The 22,150-nt window shown below is 42.0% G+C and overlaps 1 protein-coding gene across 4 annotated transcripts in view; it reads left to right on the top strand.

The window, feature by feature from the left end:
• uso1 (USO1 vesicle transport factor) overlaps positions 1 to 22,150 on the top strand; it is a 121,857-nt gene that overhangs the window by 66,009 nt on the left and 33,698 nt on the right. For 2 of the 4 annotated variants that reach the window (XM_055644146.1, XM_055644154.1), the window contains 6 exons: positions 6,059 to 6,079; positions 13,949 to 14,059; positions 14,877 to 14,995; positions 19,526 to 19,707; positions 20,620 to 20,741; positions 21,857 to 21,992. In XM_055644146.1, the coding sequence (XP_055500121.1) occupies positions 6,059 to 6,079; positions 13,949 to 14,059; positions 14,877 to 14,995; positions 19,526 to 19,707; positions 20,620 to 20,741; positions 21,857 to 21,992 (691 nt within the window). The remainder of the gene's footprint in view (positions 1 to 6,058; positions 6,080 to 13,948; positions 14,060 to 14,876; positions 14,996 to 19,525; positions 19,708 to 20,619; positions 20,742 to 21,856; positions 21,993 to 22,150) is intronic. The other 2 variants (XM_055644170.1, XM_055644162.1) reach the window with 1 other exon arrangement.

Here is a 22,150-nt window from a genome sequence, read left to right as displayed (position 1 = left end):
CGAGCTTCACGATGTTAAGTCCGCGGCTCCCGCACTTGGAGCTCCCGACATCGTCCCTGGCAAAGGGACCGCCAGCTTCATGATGTTAAATCCTGCAGACTCCTTTGGAGCTCCCAAAGTCGATGCCCAGCAAGAGGCTACCAGCCCCTCGATGTTAGGTCGCAGCGCGGACAGAGATAAGATACGGCAAAAAAACGCATCTCCGTCGAGGAAAGAAATTAAAAAAAGTTTCCCCAAACCCCCCCCGCCCCCCTCACCCTCCACATAATACAACGGTAAATAAACACTAAAACGTACATTTAACAACATACTAAAAACAACAAAGAAATAAAAGGACGAAATAGGCTGTTGGCGAGGCTGCCATTGTATGGTGCTACCTTATAAAATGATGAGGGGAATAGATGAAGTGAATGCCCAGATTATTTTGCCCAGGGTAGGGGAATCATGAACCAGATAACATAGGTTTTAGTTGAGAGGGGAAGAATTTAATGGGAACTCGAGGAGCAACTTTTCACACACAGGGATTGGTGGGTTCATGGAATGAACTGCCCGAGGAGATAGTTGAGTCATGTATAATAACATTTCAAGGACATTTGGACAGGTACATGATTAGGACAAGTTTAGAGTAATATGGGTCAAACGTGGGCAGGTGGGACTAGAGTTGGTCAGCATAGCAAGTTGGGCCGAAGGGCCTTTTTCCATACTGTATGAATCTATGAATAAGTTTATTACACAATTAATTTCTGGGAAGTTGGCAGGTTTTTCCATTTTTCCAAATTAAGCAGGAAATAGAGGTGCTGGATCATTTGTGTGACTGAAGCATGTACAGTCTAATGAGCCAATCTTTGTGAGGAGATAAGTCACCAGTTTGTGCGATCAAATGCTCTGTTCAGCTGCTGTCAACTTGAGACCTCCAATGTATTTTTTCAGGTTATTGTCACGACCCCTCAGTGAAAATGGCAACCTCGGGTGGCATGAAAAGTGACGCTTTTGAGGAAATAACTGCTAATATCACTGAAATGGCATTTTGTCCACCATTTTAACATTGCTCTGCAAATCAAAAATATATACAGCAGGAGTTGGGGTTGGACAGAGCAGAAAAGGGCTCTTCGAGCCTCCCCCCCCCCACCCCCACCTCATCCATCCATTCATAGAAACATAGAAAATAGGTGCAGGAGTAGGCCATTCGGCCCTTCGAGTCAGCACCGCCATTCAATAAGATCGTGGCTGATCATCCGCAATCAGTACCCCATTCCTGCCTTCTCCCCATACCCCTTGATTCCGCTAGCCCAAAGAGCCACATCTAACTTTCTTTTGAATGTATCCAGTGAATTGGCCTCCACTGCCTTTCTGAGAATTTGAGAATTCCACAAATTTACAACTCTCTGGATGAAAAAGTTTTTCCTCGTCTCAGTTCTAAATGGCCTACCCCTTATTCTTAAACTTTTGGACGCTGGTTCTGAAGTTCCCCCAACACCATTCAAGTTGGCATCTTGGGCTAGTCCCATTTGCCTGCATTTGCCCATTTCCCTCTAAATCCCTCCATATATATGTGCTGATACCTTTTAAAGGTCATAATTGGATCCTCTCCTATAGCTTTCTCTGGAAGCCTTTCCAGATACAGATTACCATCTAAGTGAAAAAGTTGCCCCTGAGGTCCCTCTTAAATCTCTCCATTCTCACCATAGGCCTGTGCCCTCTAGTCCTTTGATTCAGCTTTATCACTGGCAATGGCAGAGTGTTTTAGGGATTGACAATACAATGTGAGCGACCATTGTTCATGGATGAGCATGTTGTTGGTACAAATGCCTGGCTGTACTTATCAAATCTGGCAGCAGGTTCACCACGTGGAGAGGTTCATATAGCTGGCTCATTACCTTCTCGAGACCCTAGTCAGGGCTACTGCCCTCGGCAGTATCCCTCATCTTGCGACCGAATGGAATAGGCATGTACAGTGTGGTGCCATGTTCTTTACCTTAATTCAGATTCCATTGGTAAAGAGGTGAGTAATGAGTGATATTTTAACGTGTATTTTACACACCTGACATTGTCTGCAAGGTAGCTTCCCCTCGTATAGTTTAAATGAAAAGTTTATTTCAACTGGTATTTCAAGAACAAAAGTAATAAGTTGCTGTGCTTAGCTCATTCCTTTTAAGATCTTTTAAGTTTTTTTTATTTCAATCTTACTGAATGAACACTCACTTTGTTTTGATGCCCTTTACTGATAGACCCTTTTTCACACAAAGGGTGGCGAGTGTATGGAACGAGCTGCCAGAGGAGGTAGTTCAGGCAACGTTTAAGAAGCAATTAGGCAGGATAGTACAGAATTGGAGGGATATGGGCCAAACATAGGCAGTGGGACGAGTGTAGATGGGACATGTTGGACTGTGTGGGCAGGCTGGGCCGAAGGGCCTGTTTCCATGCTGTATGACTATAATGGGACCTTGGCGTAAATGAATCTATGGGATTCTGTGTTTTTCAGGAACAAATTCTCAGAGATTAGTGTTATAAACAATTGGTGAAAAGAGTATAGGTTTTCTAAATGGAAAATTACCAGATGCCCTATCACATACACAATACACACAATACAATTTATTTGTCACTTGAACCTCATAGAGGCTCAAATGAAATGTTGTTTCTGCAGTCATACACACAAGAAAAAAAGACCCAAGACACAACACAATTTACAGAGACATTCATCACAGCGCATCTCCTCCTCGCTGTGATGGAAGGCAAAAAACGTATCTCTCCCCTGCACTCCTCTCTCTCCCCCGATGTCAGAGTCAGAGCCCCCGGAGGGCGATGGTAATTGTCCCGCGGCCATTAACTGCGCCGGGTGATGCAAGGCCGCGCTCCGGATCTTGGCGTTGGAGCCCCCGGCGGGCGCTAGCAAATTCCCGCAGCCATTGAAGCCGCGCCAGGCGATGTCAGGCCCCGCGCCAGGTACTCCTCGACCCCGCAACTCGGGCGGGAGAAGTCGGCGTTGCGGAAGCCCCGAAAAGCGGTCTCCCAGCAGGGACCCACGGGCTCCTGGTGTTACTGTCTACCAGACCTGCGGTAAGCCTCCGAATCTCCGGGGTCCAGTCGCAGCAGCGCGCCACCACCGCTCCACCCGCTCCGAACTCGGCCAACTCCGTGATGGTGAGTAGGTCCGCAGGCTCCGCGACTGGAGCCCCAGGTTGTTCCTGCTGGAGGCCGCTCCACGATGCTCAGCCCCAACGACAACGGAGACCCGACAAAGTAAAGGTCGGGTTCTCTGTACAGGGGAAAGATTTTCAAAGTTTCCCCCCGCCACACACACATACACACACACACACACACACACACACACACAACACACACACACACACACACACACACACACACACACGTACACAAAAAAATAAATAAATACTACATTCAAACGAGACAAAAAACAACAAAAAGACAGACAGACTGCAGAGGCCGCTGCGACATGAGTCGCGCCACCATACACTTGTTCATTGGAACAAGTAAGAATTGAAGTTTTCACTGGGAATGAAAATGTAGAAAATGTTGTTTCCATTGTTTAAACAAGCAGCTTCAGGATAATTACAGCACGGTGGCGCAGCGGTAGAGTTGCTACCTTACAGCGCCAGTAGACTGCGGATGCTGTCTATAAGGAGTTTGTACCTTCTCCCTGTGACCGCATGGGTTTTCTCCGTGATCTTCGGTTTCCTCACACATTCCAGAGACGTACAGGCTAGGCACGTGCCGTGAGTAATTAGTCAAGGTAGGCAGCCAGTTTAAAAAAAAAAAATCTTAAACCGCGCATGCGCAGATTGTTCTCTCCGTAAAAATAAAAAATAAAAATAAGTTACAATTCAATTTGCCCAAGGCTTCTAAACCTCCTTCATTTTTAAATTACTGAGTAGATGGGGGATGGAGGATGAAGGCAGGTGGAGAGATGGTGGGAAAAACGGAAGCACACCGAGATGTTGAATCAGTTGTCATCATATTGAATGACAATACTAATTCAAGGGACCAATTGGAGGGAGACTTCCTTTCACAGCATGTGGTGAATCTGTGCCAGGGGTTAAAGATGCGGGGAGGGCAGGGGGTAGAAGATCATGTCAGTAACTCACTCACCGCTGCTGCAGCGCTCCGGGCACGGACAGCAAAACTGACTGCCACTTCCGGGGAAGGAAGCTGCTCGGGTAACTGCGGGAAGCGGCTGACATGAGTGAGGGCGGCGAGTGGCGGGAGAGAGGTTTTCAGACGGAGAGCACTGCCAGAGGTGAGCGGGGGCCGGCGGAAGGGGCTGTCCGGTCCCGGTGGTCACTCGCAGCCTCCCAAGCTAATTGTGGTCACTCCCTGGCCACAATGCGGTGGCTCCGTGCCCGGAGCATCGCAAGTAGGTTACTGGCCCCAATCCCCTCCTTCACAACGCTCCTGCCCTCCCCGTGCCAGACTCCCCAAACACTGTGAAAGGAGCTCCCCCCCCACCCCAGGAAATATGGTATTTGAAAACATAAAGCACCAAGAAATGTACTTACCACGTTATTGGTACATGAACTCCATTCTTCACTCTTTGTTTCCTAAGATACACTTAAAATAATGACAATCCATATTTGAAAAACCTGCCAGGAAACTTGCGCAGCGCATGTGCAGTGTGCAGTGTTAATGTGCGGGGATTGCTGGTTGGTGCGGACTCGGTGGCCAAAGGGCCTGTTTCCGCACTGTATCTCCAAACTTTGCTAAAATAATTGAGGCTGAGCAGTCAATCTCAGAATTCTCAGACAGCTAACTAGGAATTAAGAAGGCTCTCAACCCGTAACGTCACCCATACCTTCTCTCCAGACATGCAGCCTGTCCCGAGTTACTCCAGCTCTTTGTGTCTATCTTCAAAAGTAAAAAACAGGGATTATAATGTTTATGCACCTTTGAAAAGGGCATGTTGGTTGATGTAGGCCGAAGGGCCTGTTTCTACGCTGCGTAGCTCCATGGTTCTATGACTCATGGAATGAATCTAGTTGTACATCATAAACTGAAGAATTCCCTTGGTTTTTACTATCATTACACAAAATGGTGGGAATATGTGCAATTTTTTATAGATATACACAGATTTACACACAGATGGATAGGTCAGAGGCAGCGGGTACGTCAGAGTAGGAAGCAGAAGGAAGAATTGAAGTGGGTGGCAACAGCATAGCCCAAGTTGCCCCTGTGGACTGAACACAGGTTCTCTTCAAATCTGCATTGGTTTCTCCAACGTAGAGGAGGCCACATTTTGAAATCCAGAATGCAGTGCATTGGATTGGACTCTAGCTGCTTCACCTGGAAAGATTGTTGGGTCTCTGAAATGTGAAAGGGCAAGGGCTGCATTGCCTGCCTTGGCTACTGATATTGATTTATTATTATCACATGTACCAAGTTACTTGAATGCTCCTTCCACAAGCTAGGGGACTGTCCGATTCACCTCTACCCCATTGCGGACATTGGACTTTGTCTCTGGAACTGATACACTACAATGCTGAGTATATTCTGCACTCTTTATCCCTTGTTCAAAATCTCAGTGCTTCTCAACCATTGAAACATTTTTGGATTGTGGTTAATTAAAGTGAGAATGAAATCCCTTTTTCTGTGTTGACATGAGCCCCATGTTGTCAGTGCTGTCCACTAAGATGATATCACAGCTTGTACTCTTTGTGACACCAAGCACCTTGTGATAAAACTGATGCTATTTCATGAGTTGGTGTCAAAAGAATGGGAATGTGATTCTGGTTGGAATTTTTTTTTTTTGACATAAAGATCAATAAATAATGTTATGTGGGGTATCTCCATTGCCTTGTTCATTGCCTTCAGAAAAAATATAACCTTTGAAAGAGAATAATTATAAAGGCAGGTGGAAAAACTCTACATTCTGGGAACACCCGTGGTGAAAAAAGGCAGCTGTTGATTCAAGATGTATGAATCTGAGGAAAAGTTCTATATAAATCTCAACTTTCGAAACAACAGAGCCAATATTCTGAAGTCTTGTTTGCATAAAGTGACTGTTCTAAACATCTTTTTATCACTCACGTTTGCTGTGTGATTACAGGGAGTTAAGATCAACAGACGGGTGAGTTATTTGGTCTGAGATCATGTGCTTATTGCAGCAGGGTTTTCTTGCCTTGGTTTCAGCTTTATTTGTTCTTTAACTGCATTGACTGATTCAAATGCTGACCCGGGTGTCTCTTTCAAGTTTAGATAACCTCTGCTATAACAGGGAATTTTACATTTGGTTAAGCATGGATTGTGGCATGGAGGAGATGGGATTGTCCCTGATCTTGTTTTCCTCCCGGGGGTTGTATATTGAAAAGAAAATCATTTTATTACAAGAAATAATAAGCCCTCTGCCTACAAAACGAAGGGTGCTGGTTAAATCAGGCAGCTCCTGCAAGCAGTGCCCAAGGGGATAATGGCTCATTGGACATAGATTCACTGTTCATATCCCTTTGTTATCACTTCTTCCACAGCCAACAATGGACCATAGTGGCCTCCACCTTTCCTTGGTCATCGGTGCCACGTCGGATTTGTTCAGAACCTTTTCATACCGCTAGTTTCCTTCTCTTCTGACTCTCAGTCTGAAGAAGGGTCTCAACCCGAAACGTCACCTATCCATGTTCACCATGCTGCCTGATCTGCTGAGTTACTTCAGCACTTTGTGGCTATCTTTGGCCCATTGGACATCTTGATTGTAAGAATTGGATCAGATGTGAATCTGATCCTCTCCTGATTTCTACCCCAACTCGGTTCAGGTTACATCGACCTATGATGTGCTGGGCCAGCTTGGCTTGTTCCTGTACATTTCTAATTTTATTTTAACACCATGTGTTTGTGGCTGGAATGGATACATTTATTGCACACCCCTCTAATTGCCCTTGGCCTGTTCAACCTGTCAAAACTGAGCCCATTTACAAAAGCGTGTACTGTTTAATCTAAGTGCATCTCCATTATGAATCCAAAGTTCCAGTCATTAAAAGGGTACCGGCCCGAAACGTCATCCATCCTTTTTCTCCAGAGATGCTGTCTGACCCACTGAGTTACTCCAGCACTCGTTGTCTATGTTTACAAGTTATTTGTCCTTGTTCTCCTAACTGAGCTACCGATTAATTCATGGTGCTTACCTAAATCAAAGTTTCAACTTTGGCAAACTTCCAAATGTTTCGGTTCCAAATTTGCAACACGGGGAGTCCATGATTTGTTATGCTTGGTGTTTCACCCAGTGATCGTGGGAAATGGAAGTGGACTGCATCGGTCCTGTACTTGTGTTGAATGCATGCTGTGGGTCGTGTGTGGACAAATAGTAATTTAACCCATGCACCCAATGTACAAGTGCTTCCACAAAATGGAGTGTAAACGTTAGAAATATTACATACAATGCTGACCCCCAAAAGCAGCTAATTCCATGAGCTTCTAACCCTCTCCCTATGACAAGGCATGCATTTCTTTGGGAAAATACTTGTACTGTGCACTTTTAACTCTTGAATGCTGGGTGTCAATGTGCAGATGTGTTGCTTGGTGTGCGGCCTTTTGAATGGTGGTTTACAGGCTTTCTGCAGCTAGGAATTGTCGGTGATGGTCAACAGTGTGCTTCGAATTCACGAGCCTTGCATTTATGGTTTGTCAATTCTCAGATACTGCTGTCTTGTTGACATACACATCAATGGCTTGGAATACATTGTCAAGGTCTTTTGGATTCACTGTTACATCCTGTGGTAAACATGTGAGAAATGTTAAAGAAGATAAATGATCCAATTTACAAGATCAGTGCAACAAAACATCCAAAATTAGAAAATATCGAGAAATATTCTCTGCAGCAGGAAAGCCGAGCCCAAGACTTTCAGAACTAATGCCTACCAAAAAGTTGAAAGCGTTGATGTAAAGGATTAAACTTGTGCACCATAATTTAACTTTGGACACTTGCCCAAAAACAACTCCAAATACACTAGTACTCAGTTACATTTTGCAAAGCAACTTATTTGTATTGTTAATTAAATATTGTTAATTTCAAATGCTCTCAGCCGGTAATTTTGAGTATCTTAATTCAAGTAACTTCTAGGCTTTCTCGCTCCCAGTTCTCTATGTTATTTATATTGCTGAACCAATGATTAGCTAGGGGTCAAAACTGGATTAGTTCCCACTTTTGTTGTCTCAATCGGAATTGCTTTCCATCTGGGTGTAGGTTGAGATTATGAAAAAGGTTAAAGGGGTCAGTAAGTTGTACATGATCGAACTGCATAATTCATTATATACTTAGATAATCCTTGCCTTTTGCCATCGTAATTTATGTGTGTTGCATACCCTAATTAGGGAAAGATTGACAATTATATTGTCTTGGAGTTCAGTGTTGCAGGAGCTCTTGGTGCAGTCTGATTCTAAGACCAGTAATGAAATATTATTTAGAGCTGCACGTCCTTGCTATTAAAATTCCACTCTGGAATTCTATAGACGGTAGACAATAGTTGCAGGAGTAGGCCATTCGGCCCTTCGAGCCAACACCACCATTCACTGTGATCATGGCTGATCATCCACAATCAGTGACACGTTTCTGCCTTCCCATATCCCCTGACTCTGATATCTTTAAGAGCTCTATCCAACTCTCTCTTGAAAGCATCCAAAGAATTGGCCTCCACTGCCTTCTCAGGCAGAGAATTCCACAAATTCACAACTCTGTGCGTAAAAATGTTTTTCCTCATCTCCATTCTAAATGGCCTACCCCTTATTCTTAAACATTGACCCCTGTTTCTGGTCTCCAACATCGGGAAAATGTTTCCTGCCTCTAGCGTGTCCAATCCCTTAATAATCTTATGTTTCAATAAGATTCCCTCTCATCCTTCTAAATTCCAGAGTATACAAGCCCAGCCACTCCGTTCTAACATACAACGTACAACAGGGGAGGGGTGAGGGAGCAGGGGGGGAGGGCGGGGGAAGAGGGAGAGAATAAAGGAGGACCTGGCATGGGATACTTTAACTTTGCCAGCGTCCATTACTTGGCGACTATTTGCGTTTGCAAGCAAAGAATTTCACTGACTTGTCATGTGACAATAAACTATTCAATTTAATTAAAATTCAATTCAAAAGTCTTGAGGGATGACCTTTTCAAGATCTTTAAGAGTACACAAAGGATTTCAGACCAGAGAGTTTGCATCTTTGGGCAAGTCATGGAAAGTACTCATTATTCCAAAACAGTATTCCAGAAATAAAATTGACTTGGTTTGATAGCTTCCCTTTTTTCCATTGAAATGACACGTGTTCTGGGTATAGCCCTCCAGTAAATATGACCCCGCTGGATGGAACATCAAGGTAACCCTTAATCCCTTTAAGGTAACCCAAGTAGTTTAAATTGAATGCAGGGGCCATTTCGAAGGAATTAGGAATAGAATCAAATATTGAGGAAATATAATAATTCACCAAGATTGTTTCGACTGACCATTCAAACTTTGATAGCATGTTCCAAAGCCTGCTCCCTTCCCACCAGGAAGGGCATGGTCAACAGGTGCATGGGGACATCAGTGCATGCAGGATCCTCTCCATATTAAACATCTTGATTTGCTCACACATTGGATGCATCAGATTGCTGGATAATTCCATGATTACCAGAATTACCATGACTCATGAAGGTAACTCATTACCATTTTTAGATTATATACGGATGGAAAATAGATTCTACAAACTGACAATCCTGTAAATAGTGAAATACAGCAAGAGAAAGATAGTGGAGCAAAGGCATGAGAACAGGTTAACTAGCCTACATATAATGTCTCCTTGTGTAGACTTATGTAAAATGTCTTTCATTGAATATCACATCTTCATCTATTAACTGTTTCTATCCGTTATCTGTTACCATTTGTCGTGTGTTTACGGCATGTGTTGACTCTTTCACATATGGGTGGAAATCGGGATGTAACTGCAGAGAAACCTAAACTTGATCTTAAATTTCAGTCTAATCTTTCCCTTAACGGCCTCTCTAACCTGATTCATTTTAACATTAAAGCACCAATAACATTGCTACTTTAATCATGTAGACTGACCCTCAGTTTTTGCCGCATTGCAATGGGTTGTTAATATTTGTTCAGATGCCACGGTTCTAATGGCCTAGCAGTTAGAAGTCAGTCCTTCAAAGGCTGAGCAATGAACAGTTTGTTAACTGGAGTTAATGCATCTAGCCCATGTCAGGATGTGAGTATTCCTGGGCACAGGTAGGAGTTTTATCAGTTTTATCCTCTTTCTGGATATGAAACTGGAAATTATAATATTTTTATTGTTTGACATGGGTTATATCAGAAAGATATAATATAGAACTTTAGACTGTAGAGATACAGTGCGGAAATAGGCCCTTCGGCACACGGAGTCCAAGCCGACCAGATCATCCCGTATACTAGCATTGCCTGCACACTAGGGACAGTTTTTATACAGCGTGGAAACAGGCCCTTTGGCACACTGAGTCTATGCCGACCAGCAACCATCCAGTACACCAGCATTATCATACACACTAGGGACAATTTTTACAATCTTACCAAAGCCAATTAACATACAAACTTGTATGTCTTTGGAATGTGGAGTGTGCAACCGGAACACCCAGAGTAAAAGAAACGCAGTCACAGAGAGAACTCACAAACTCCGTACAGACAGCGCCCGTAGTCAGGATAAAACTTGGGTCTCTGGGACTGTAAGGCAGCAACTCTACCGCTGCGCCACTGTGCCACCCTGAAATTTGTTGAACAAATTATTTGGTAAACTGACCCACTGAAACAGGAAAGGGGAGATTATTTATTGGTTTGTAGTTCTACGCATGACTTCAATCACAGCAGGAACTCACTTTGTGTAATGGAAGCAGCTTAATCCATTTTGTAACTAGAATGATATCAGAGGTCCTCGTCCTCTTAGGTCCTTGTCGACACATATAATATATCGGTCCCCACTGGACAACAAAGGGACAGTGGAGGCTTCTGACCTGTTGAGGTAGATACAGTGCCTTCCATAATGTTTGGGACAAAGACCCATCGTTTATTTATTTGTCTCGGTAAATTTAAGATTTGTAGTAGAAAAAAAAAATCTCATATGGTTAAAGTGCACATTGTCAGATTTTAATAAAGGCCATTTTTATACATCTTGGTTTCACCATGTAGCAATGACAGCTGTGTTTATACATACTCCCTCCATTTCAGGGCATCATAATGTTTGGGACACAGCAATGTCATGTAAATGAAAGTAGTCATGTTTAGTATTTTGTTGCATATCCTTTGCATGCAATTACTGCTTGGAGTCTGCGATTCATGGACATCACCAGTTGCTGGGCGTCTTATCTGGTGATGCTCTAGGCCTGTATTGCAGCCATTTTTAGCTTATGCTTGGTTTGGGGGCTAGTCTCCTTCAGTTTTCTCTTCAGCATATAAAAGGCATGCTCAATTGGGTTCAGATCGGGTGATTGACTTGGCCACTCAAGAATTTACCATTTTTTAGCTTTGAAAAACTCCTTTGTTGCTTTAGCAGTATGTTTGGGATCATTGTCTTGCTGTAGAATGAGCTGCCGGCCAATGAATTTTGAGGCATTTGTTTGAACTTGAGCAGATAGGATGTGTCTATACACTTCAGAAATCATTATGCTATTACCATCAGCAGTTGTATCATCAATGAAGATAAGCGAGCCAGTACCTTCAGCAGCCATACATGTCCAGGCCATAACACCCCCACCACCATGTTTCACAGGTGAGGTGGTATGCTTTGGATTTTGGGCAGTTCCTTCTCTCCTCCATACTTTGCTCTTGCCATCATTCTGATATAAGTTAATCTTCGTCTCATCTGTCCACAAGACCTTTTTCCAGAACAGTGGTTGCTCTTTTAAGCACTTCTTGGCAAACTGTAACCTGACCATCCTATTTTTGCTGCCAACCAGTGGTTTGCATTTTGCAGTGTAGATTCTAGATTCTGTATTTCTGTTCATGAAATCTTCTGCGGACAGTGGTCATCGACAATTCCACACCTGACTCCCGAACAGTGTTTCTGATCTGTCGGACAGGAGTTTGAGGATATTTCTTTATTATAGAGAGAATTCTTCTGTCATTGGCTGTGGAGATCTCCCTTGGCCTGCCAGTCACTTTGCGATTAGTAAGCTCACCAGTGCACTCTTTCTTCTTAATGATGTTCCAAACAGTTGATTTTGATAAGCCGAGGGTTTGGCTGATGTCCCTAAGTTTTATTCTTGTTTCTCAGTCTCATAATGGCTTCTTTGACTTTCATTGGCACAACTTTGGTCCTCATGTTGATAAACAGCAATAAAAGTTTCCAAAGGTGATGGAAAGACTGGAGGGAAGATTAGATGCTGAGAGCTCTCTTATACCTGCATTAAGGAGGCAATTAAACACACCTGAGCAATTACAAACATCTGTGAAGTCATGTGTCCCAGACCTATTTGTGCCCTGAAATGGGGGGACTATGTAGCAATGATACAAAATTTTGAGATTTAAAAAATCAAGTCTGCAATTTATCCCATCAGATAAAGCATAACAGTAAGTTTAATTTGACACCTAATTCACTTTCATATCTCAAGTAATAAAAAAGTTATGGCCATTTTCATACTCGGAAATTAGCATCTTGTTCCCTATTGATTTTCTATGGACATAACAAAAAAGCTGTGATCATGGACAGTCAAAAGCCCATAACCTTCTTAAAAATTAAGAGAACTGAATGAAATTTTCAGTTATCATAGATTGAACCATTCTGAAACAAATATAAAATAATCTTACTTGGATGAACTGAAATTAAAGCATATAATTAGTTAGTTACCCAATTGTAGCTAATTTCAAACTTCAATTACTAGATCTAACCTTCTATTCATTTCTTAATAAATGATTAACATTTTTAAATAGCCGAAGTGTCCAAATAATATTCACAAATAATTCACAATAAAACATGATTTTTAAATCTCATTTACATCAATTTATAGGCCAAATGGAAGGAATTTAGTGTCCAATTGCTGTAAATTAAAGTCCATTTAAATCAGCTTTCTAGTGGGATCCTGTAAACGCGCTGGTTTAGAACGTTCACATTGCAGTGGATTTGTGCCCTCAAACGCCCAGAAAAACACTGCGGGATATAAAAAGCCCAAAATGAGCTACTCGCTATAGTAAACTTTAATTACAGGGTTCTTAAGAAGCCCCTTTTAATGTAAAAATAAGGTACATAACCTTTAATTGTTTGCTTTATAAAACCCTGGGGCTGCGAGAGGTCGCGGGTTTAGAGAGTGATTTTTAAACTACTATAACTATTATACAAGGCCATAAAAACTAATAATACCTTTTGCGACGGGGTCTTTCAGCGATTTTCCGTTAATGATTTACTAGGCTGAACATTTTCGATTGCAACAGCCTAGTAAAAATCGCGCTTTAAACCCGCCCCCTCTAAACAGCGCCAAAATCGCGCACACGGGGTGGGGCAGACACTCAGCCACGATTCAGGTAGGTTTTGTAACATACCTAGACTATGTAATTTCTACATGGTGAAACCAAAAGTTATAAAAATGGCCTTTATTAAATTCTGACAATGTGCACTTTAACCACATGTGATTTTTTTATATTGCGAAACTTAAATTGTGAAGTATAGAGGCAAATAAATAAATGATGGGTCTTTGTCCCAAACATTATGGAGAGCACTGTGTTGGACTGTAGTTTGCTGTAGTTTATGCAGGATGCTAGCAAGTAAGATTACCTCCAGACTAAATCTACAGCTGTACAATCCAAGCTTTTGTTGGATCTCTCTTTGTGCTGTGTGCTCAACTTTGAATTTGTACTTTGTAGACGAGTGGCATTTTTGTTTCTTCAACTGTTATCAGTGTTCGCCATTATATACTGCAAACTGTATTGCAACCCTAATTAATAGCTTAAACATCCAGTTGAAGTTTGGCATCAAAATGTAAGCTTATCAGTGTCTTTCTTCTTGAATTCAGGGAAGCAACGTACAGACACGGGTTGGATTGCTGATGTTGCTGTCCACCTGGATGACAGACTGTCCTATCGCCGTCACTCATTTCTTGCACAACCAGACCAACGTCCCATTTGTATCCTTTGTTTCAAAATCTGCAGCTGGTTCTCTAACCAAGGAGAACAATGTGATAACTACTCCCGCAATACAAGAGTGATGGACATGAGGAACTGCAGATGCTGCTTTACAAAAAAGAACTGGAGGACGTAGATTTAAGGTGAGGGTGGGGAAAGATTTACTGCGAAACTGAGAGGTAACTTTCTTACACAAAGCTGCCGGAGGAGGTAGTTACGGCATGTACTATCGCAATGTTTAAGAAACATTCAGACAGGTACATGGTAGGGTAGGTTTAGCAGGACGTGGGCCAGGTAGGTGGGATTACATGCAGGCAGGTGTACATGGGGCATGTTGGTCGGCATGGGCAAGTTGTGCCGGAGAACCTTTTTCCGCTCTGTATCTCTTAATTTAAAAAAAAAACAAAAAGTGCTGGAGTAATTCAGCGGGTCAGGAAGCATCTCTCGAACATGGATAGGTGACGTTTCTGGTCGGGACTCTTCCTCAGACTGATTGAGTTTGGTTTGGGGGGGGGGGGAAAGCTGGTTGGAGGGGTGGGACAAAGTTGCGAGTGAGGTGGTTTAAGGCAGGGGGCTTCTGTTGTTTTGATGGAAAGTTAATAGCTTTTTGCCAAGCGACATAAGAGATTGGGTAAAATGATCTCAAAGAATATAGGTGATTTCCAATATACTATGTATTCACTTGGCAGCAATGATGACATCGAACGTAAAATCAAAGCATACTATTTATTCAACCCAATGAAAGTTCCAGAACCTGTATTCTCTGAACCGTTTTATTTCCAAGATGCTTTTAAAGTTGCCCTTGACAATATTCTTCAGCTAACTGCACAGATATCTGAGAACCTTGGAGAGGAGGAGCAGCTTGTGCAAGGCCTCTGCGCCCTTTTATTGGGTATCTGTATTTATGACAATGAAAACTCACTGGAGAACTACACTAAGTAAGTTACTAGTTGGTTCAATTTAGTTTATTGTCATTTGTACCGAGGTACAGTGAAAAGCTTTTGTTGCATGCTAACCAGTCAGCAGAAAGACTTGACTTGATTGCATTCAATCCATTTACAGTGTGTAGATACATAATAAAGGAATAACGTTTGGTACAAGATGTGTAGGTGTTTAGTATGTTCCATCGTAGCAATTGTTTGCAAAAGCCCTTTTCAGAACACTTTCTTTTTACTTTAGACTTTAGAGATACAGCGCGGAACAGGCATACAAAGTCCGCACCAACCAGCGATCGCCCCGTACCCTAGCACTATCCTGTACACTAGGGACATTTTTTTACAACTTAACACAGCTAATTAACCTACTAACCTGTACTACTTTGGAGGATTGGAGGAAACAAGAGCACCCAGAGAAAACTCCGTACAGGATCGAACCTGGGTCTCTGGTGCTGTAAGGCAGCAACTCAACCGTTGCACCACTGTGTGGCTCGAGTTAAGATTACAACCTGAAAAATGAATGAATAATCCACTTTTGAATTTGGGATGATTTTCCATAATGTATTTCTGATTATTTTTGATAAATTACCAAACAAATGTGATAATTTGATCTCTTTGAGACAATAACATTGGCTGGATCTTCCCCCTTTCCCTCTTGTATTAAGCAGGACAACACTTCCTATCACTTTGCTAATGGGATTAGTTCTCAATTTTTCAAACAGGACATGGTGGAGCAATTTCTATGTTGTGAGGTGGATGGTGCCAGTGTTGTTACTGTACTGAAACAACCTGTCTGGAGGCACAGCTCGTTATGAGTGCATCAGCAGTACTAAAGCTGAAATGTCTGCTCCCTTGCAAATGCCAATCTCACTAAATGTCCCTGCTATCAATAAGAGCCCCAAATCATTTCTGAAGGTTAATGCTCCCAAATATTTTCTCTCCACTTAGTTTAGTTAAGTTAATTGTCAAATGTACCAAAATACAGTGAAAAGCTTTTTCTGTTGCATGCTACCCAATTAACGTAAAGACTATACATGGTTACACTCAAGCAGGCCCCAGTGTACAGATATAGGATAAAGGGAATAACATTTAGTGCAAGATAAAGTCCAGTAAATTCTGATTAAAGATAGACCAAGCGTTTCCAGAGAGGTACATGGTAGGTCAGGACCGCTCTCTAGTTAGTGATATAGGATGGTTTAGTTGCCTGATAACAGCTGGAAAGAAACTGTCCCTGAATCTGGAGTCATGCATTTTCAAACTTTTGTATCTCATTCAATACCTCTGTACCTGTGCCTTCAAAGTGGGTGCACTATCAATGACCCATTCATTGGCAGCTCCTACAGTCTGGAAGATCCCCAGTAAACAAGATTAATTCTTCCATTTGTTCTTGTATCTGGGTGTTGATGCTTGGTTCCTGGCTAGGAGATGTACATGGGTGGCTGCACTTCAGTTTGGAGCATTAAATGAAGATATTCTCTACCTACATCTCGGCTATTTCCAGGCTCGTGCCTTGAGTTCCCAAGGATTGTTAATCCCATGGATCTAGGTTTTGGAGAGAAAACAAAGCCTCAGTGACATTGATTCCTGTATTCAGCTTTTCAACTAATGATATTAACATTGATCCAGAAAGCTGCTGTTCCCAGAATGTGCAGCTTTAATTGCCATCTTATTGATTATAATAAATTGGTAAATTCAGAAGAACCTTCTGAAAGTCTCTTGAGTTTTCATTGGATTCAGACTCTGGGATAAAATGGTCTTTGCAACAACATGTTACAAGCTAATGATCACCTAATTATTTCTAAATCCAATCAATACCAGTAGCAAAAGCAATTGGGTCTTGATTACTTCCTGTTATCTCAGATTCTTGTGTTAAAGGTGTGTAAAATATAGACTCATTAAATCCTGCCAGACATTTCAGAATGCGATTTAAAGTTTCAGACCACTTTTTATCCTTCCACTGGGAAAGTGGTCTGAAAGTTTAAATGTCGCTGGGTTTAGAAATGTTGTGCAGGTTTTAGTAAGTCTATACTTGATGGTGAACAGAGCATCATTCTTAAATTTAATCCATACTTTGAACAGGGCAGAGTTGCACCTTGAGTCTGGAGTGGTGATCATTTCATTAAATTAAATTTAAAATTGTCACATTTCTCCAGTGTAGCAATTTTGATTGTTGGCCTATTCTAAATCAAGTGTAGGTTGTATTCCTAAGATCATATCATGTGATAGGAGCAGAATTAAGCCATTCAACCCATCAAGTCTATTCCGCCATTCAATCATGGCTGATCTATCTCTCCCTCCTAACCCCATTCTCCTGCGTCCCAATAATCCCTGAAACCCATGCTAATCAAGAATATATCTATCTCTGCCTTAAATATATCCACTGACAGCCACCACCGCCTTTGTGGCAAAGAATTCCACAGATTCATCACCCTCTGACTAAAGAAATTCCTCTTGATCTCCTTCCTAAATGAACTTTAATTCTAAGGTGATGACCTAGATTTTCCCACGTGAAAACATCCTCTCCACATCCACTCGATACAAGCCTTTCACTATTCTGTACGTTTCAATGAGGTCCCCCATCATTCTTCTAAACTCCATCGAGTACAAGCCCAGTGCTGTCAAACGCTCATCATATGATAACCTGCTCATTCCTGGAATCATTCTTGTAAACATCCTCTGGACTGTCCCCATGGCCCCAGAGCCAGCATATCGTCAGATATGGTGCCCAAAATTGCTCACAATATTCCAAATACAGCCTGACCAGTGTCTTATAGAGCCTCAGTATTACATCCCTGTTTTTGTATACAAGTCCTCTCAAAATAAATGCATTACTGGCTTGCAGATTAACTTTTGGGGAATCCTGCATCAGCACTCTCAAGACCTTTTGCACCTCTGGATTTCTGGAATCTCTCCCCATTTAGAAACTGGCCTTTATTCCTACTACCAAAAAGCCTGACCCCACACTTTGCAACACTATTCCATCTGCCACTTCTCTGCCCACTCTCCCACCCTATCCAAATCCTTCTGCAGAGCCCCTGCATTCTCTACACTACCTGCCCCTCCACCTATTTTCGTATAATTTGCAAACTTGACCACAAAGCCTTCAATCCCCTCATCCAAATCAAGATTTGAAGAACAGCATCTTGTAATCCTGGCTTGGTTGCATCTTTCCTTCCTGCAATTATTTCACTGTTTTTCACTTAGTTTGATCGCCTTTAAAACTACCAGCATGAGATTTGGATATTCATAACCTGCTTCCTCATAAGTAATGGTGCATATTCTGGGATGCACCATATCTTTGTTCTCTTGGCCAAAGGCTGAATTTTCATTTATTTTGATTTCTGCCTTAAATTGTCTAATTTCTTACTATGTACAGTATTCAAGTGTCTAATGTTATCATCTTGGGCTCTTCTCTCAACTTTCATCACATTGTCTCATTGATTCTCATCATTGCCATCTTCTAGGTCACCCACCTAACATGTCTGTTACATTTTGTTTCCCTTTGGACTTTCTCTGACCACTGTGGTCCTTGGGCTTTCTCTAACCAATGAGGAAAATGCTTGTCCATATAAAATGTAACAGAATATTCAATCTCAATTAGATTCATTTATCAATCCTACATCCACGCTGACATTTCTCAAAAATCGTTAATTATACTGACAATTCAGTTAATAGTTCACCAAAATCTGAATGATTGTCACTAAAGAATATAGGCACACTTGATAACTGGCTAGTTGGCTCCTCGATCAAACAGGGTCATATGTCTGGCCAGCCTCGATGTCATGTCTGGTTCTACTCATGCAGGCAGAAGAGAAGCAATGGAAGCCTGGGGATTTTCTGAGGCTGAGTAATTACATTCTATGAAGGATACGGGAAAAAGTCACAACCTTAGGAAGCATTCATATTGGGATGCATCACAGTTTGCTTTGACAACTGTTCTGTCCAAGACCATAAGAAATCGCAGTTGTGGATGTAACCCTCTCCATCGTACTTACCCTCAAGATTCAAGAGAGTTTATAGTCATGTGTCCCAGATAGGACAATGAAATTCTTGCTTTGCTTCAGCACAACAGAATATAGTAGGCATAAATAAATACAGAACAGATCAGTGTGACCATATACCAATGAATATGGTCACACTGTGTATATGTATATGTATTTCATACAAACATACTTCACATCTGTGATAGATTACATTGAAATGAAACATCCTGGAGCAAAAGAGAGAGCGCTCATAAATATAATGAGGACCAAAACTGATAAATATAATGAGGACTCACCCACCCATTGGAGGGTGGTGGGTATATGGAACGAGCTGCCAGAGGAGGTAGATGAGGCAGTTACAAGGGTGCTCAAACAGCACACTTGAGAGTGCTGTCAAGAATGTCCCTATGGTCATTTTGGTAAAGATTGCATTTCCTTTGAGGTAATATGAACTAATTGACAACAGTATCAATATCATTTCATGGGTTAATTAGTCTGTGGATATAAGTGCAGTATATTAAATGATAAAGTTCACTTTTACTGTGTACAGGGAGAAACTAAAACAACTAATAGAGAAGAGGATTGGAAAAGAGATTTTCATTGAGAAGTTGGCTTACATCAGTAAACACGAGCTGTACTCTCGAGCTGGCCAGAAACCACAGCCCAGCTACTCCATTCCGGAGCAAATGCTGCTTGACCACGAATTCACAAAACTAGTTAAAGAACTGGAAGGTAAGCTTCACAACCCTAATGAGCTGAGTAGATACAACGGTGCAGCACAGGAACATTTTTTAAATTGCTGTTTTTTTTCCCTTTTTCCTTCCACCCACAATATTTAATATGTAAAAGAATATGTGATTCTGTTCCATTCTGTTTGTAGTTTGTTTGTTTTTTGCACAAAGTCCGCGAGCATTGCCACTTTTCATTTCACTGCACATCTCGTATGTGTATGTGACGAATCAACTTGACTACAACATCTAAGCTAAAGATTTATTTATTTTCATTATTTTTAATACTAGCTGTTAGATGTGCTCTATTCGCTGTGCCTTACTGATCAATCCCAATGACATCAAACAGAATTTCCAACATCTATCTTCTATCATTGACATTTGATTTGGGCAAAGATAGACACAAAGTGCTGGAGTAACTCAGTGGGTCAGGCAGCATCTCTGGAGAAAAAGGATAGGTGATGTTTTGGGTCGGGGCCCTTCTTCATTGGAGGCCTTCTTTTACCTACCCCTTGACTATGACCCCACAGATGAGTACCAGGCCATTATCTCCAGAACTACTTTGATTCATCACATCTGGCGATCTGTCCTCTACAACCTCATTGTTCCCCAGCTCCACACGGCCCACTTCTACCTCCTCCCAGTCTAAAGAAGGGTCCTGACCCAAAACATCACCCATCCATTTTCTCTAGAGATGCTGCCTGACCCGCTGAGTCAATCTAGCACTTTGTGTCTATCTTTGGTATAAACCAGCATCTGCAATTCCTTGTTTCTATATTTGACTTGGGCAGTCGTGATCAAACTTAAATGTAGTTCATTCAACTTTACAGCTACTCAAGTCTGAACAACAATTCACACATTTAGTTTCTCTTTGTGCAGCTGAGTAATTTTGTTCCATTTCCTTTTTCCAACTAAGTCCTGATAATAAAAGCTGTTCAGAAATCCAGTGAGGATGAGAAGAAGGAAGAGGAAGTGAAAAAGTCTCTGGAACAACATGACAGTATTGTCAGTCAATACAAGGAGCTTATTCGTGAACAGGTAACATCCATTGCCTCTTCCTGCAAAGGGGGAATCTAGAGCTAGAGGGCATAGGTTTAAGGGGAGAGGGGAAAGGTTTAATGCAAACTTTGGGGCAACTTTTTGACTTGGAGTGTGGTGGTTAATGGAACGAGCTGCCAGAGAAGGTGGTTGGGTACAATAACAACATTTAAAAGACATTTGGATAGGTACATGGGAAGGAAAAGTTAAGAGTAATGGGACAAATGTGGACAAATGAGATTAGCTTAGATGGGGTGTGTTGGTCTGTATGGATAAGTTGGGCCGAAGGGCCTCTTTCTGTGCTGGATGACTATTTCTCACCCTCATGAAGCACAGAAATTACTCTTCTGCCCACCATGTCAATACTGACCTTTTTGTCCATCAACACTTATCACATTTGTCTGTATTAAGTCCATATCCATCTGCCTAACCTACTCGTATGCCAGTCTAAGTGCTTGTTAAACATCGTGATTATATCTGCTCTTCCACCACATCCGGCAGCTCATCGCAAATATCAACGACTTTTTTTTTTAAACTTGATAATATCAAACTGTGTGTGATCCTAGAGAGGCATATTGGTGGGAGAGCTGATTCTTGAAGACGATGAATAATTTATAGTTAAGCAGTGTGCGATTTGGAATACATCTCCTGGAAATGTAGCCTTGAAAATTAACTGTCACATATGAAGTGTGGAAATACTTGGAGGAAAATTACTGTTACCTGGAATGAACAGGGTGGAACAGTGGCGCAGCAGTAGCACTGTTGTCTCTCAGCGCCAGAGACTCTGATTCCATCCTGACTATGGGTGCTATCTGTATGGAGTTTGTATGTTCTCCCTGTGAGCCCATGAGTTTTCTCCAGGTGCCCCAGTTTCCTCCCACACTCAAAAAACGTGCAGGTTTGTAGGTTAATTAGCTTGTGTTCATTGTCCCTAGCTTGTTGGATAGTGCAAGTGTACGGGGTGATTGCTGGTCGGCAAGGACTCGATGGGCCTGTTCTCAAAAAGGGCTGCATCTCTAAAGTAAAATCTAAAGAACAGAAGCTAGAACTGGTTTGGTAATGGCCCAAAGGCTGGTGAATTAGTTAATAAAGCGTGTCTTTCTTCAAAAATACAGGACATGCAGCTGAATGAGTTAAAGAAACAAGTAACTGCCTTGACCACTCAGAATGAACAGAGCCAAACTACGATAACGCAACAGGCAGCACAGATTCAGCAACTAAAGGACCAATACAATCTTCTCAAAATACAAGGTATCACTTATTTCTTATATTTTCTTACATCATAGGGATGTGCATTTCCTTGTTACAACGTACAAGGCCATTCAGCCCATTACGTTTTAGCTCCACATTCAACACCATTGTGCCTGAGCTACTACACTCCAAACTCTCCCAGTTGACAGTGCCTGAAC

Source organism: Leucoraja erinacea, chromosome 1 (assembly GCF_028641065.1).
Source record: "Leucoraja erinacea ecotype New England chromosome 1, Leri_hhj_1, whole genome shotgun sequence".
Classification (NCBI taxonomy): domain Eukaryota; kingdom Metazoa; phylum Chordata; class Chondrichthyes; order Rajiformes; family Rajidae; genus Leucoraja; species Leucoraja erinaceus.
The sequence above is the reverse complement of the archived record's forward strand: the minus strand, read 5'-3'. Positions and strand labels throughout refer to the sequence as shown.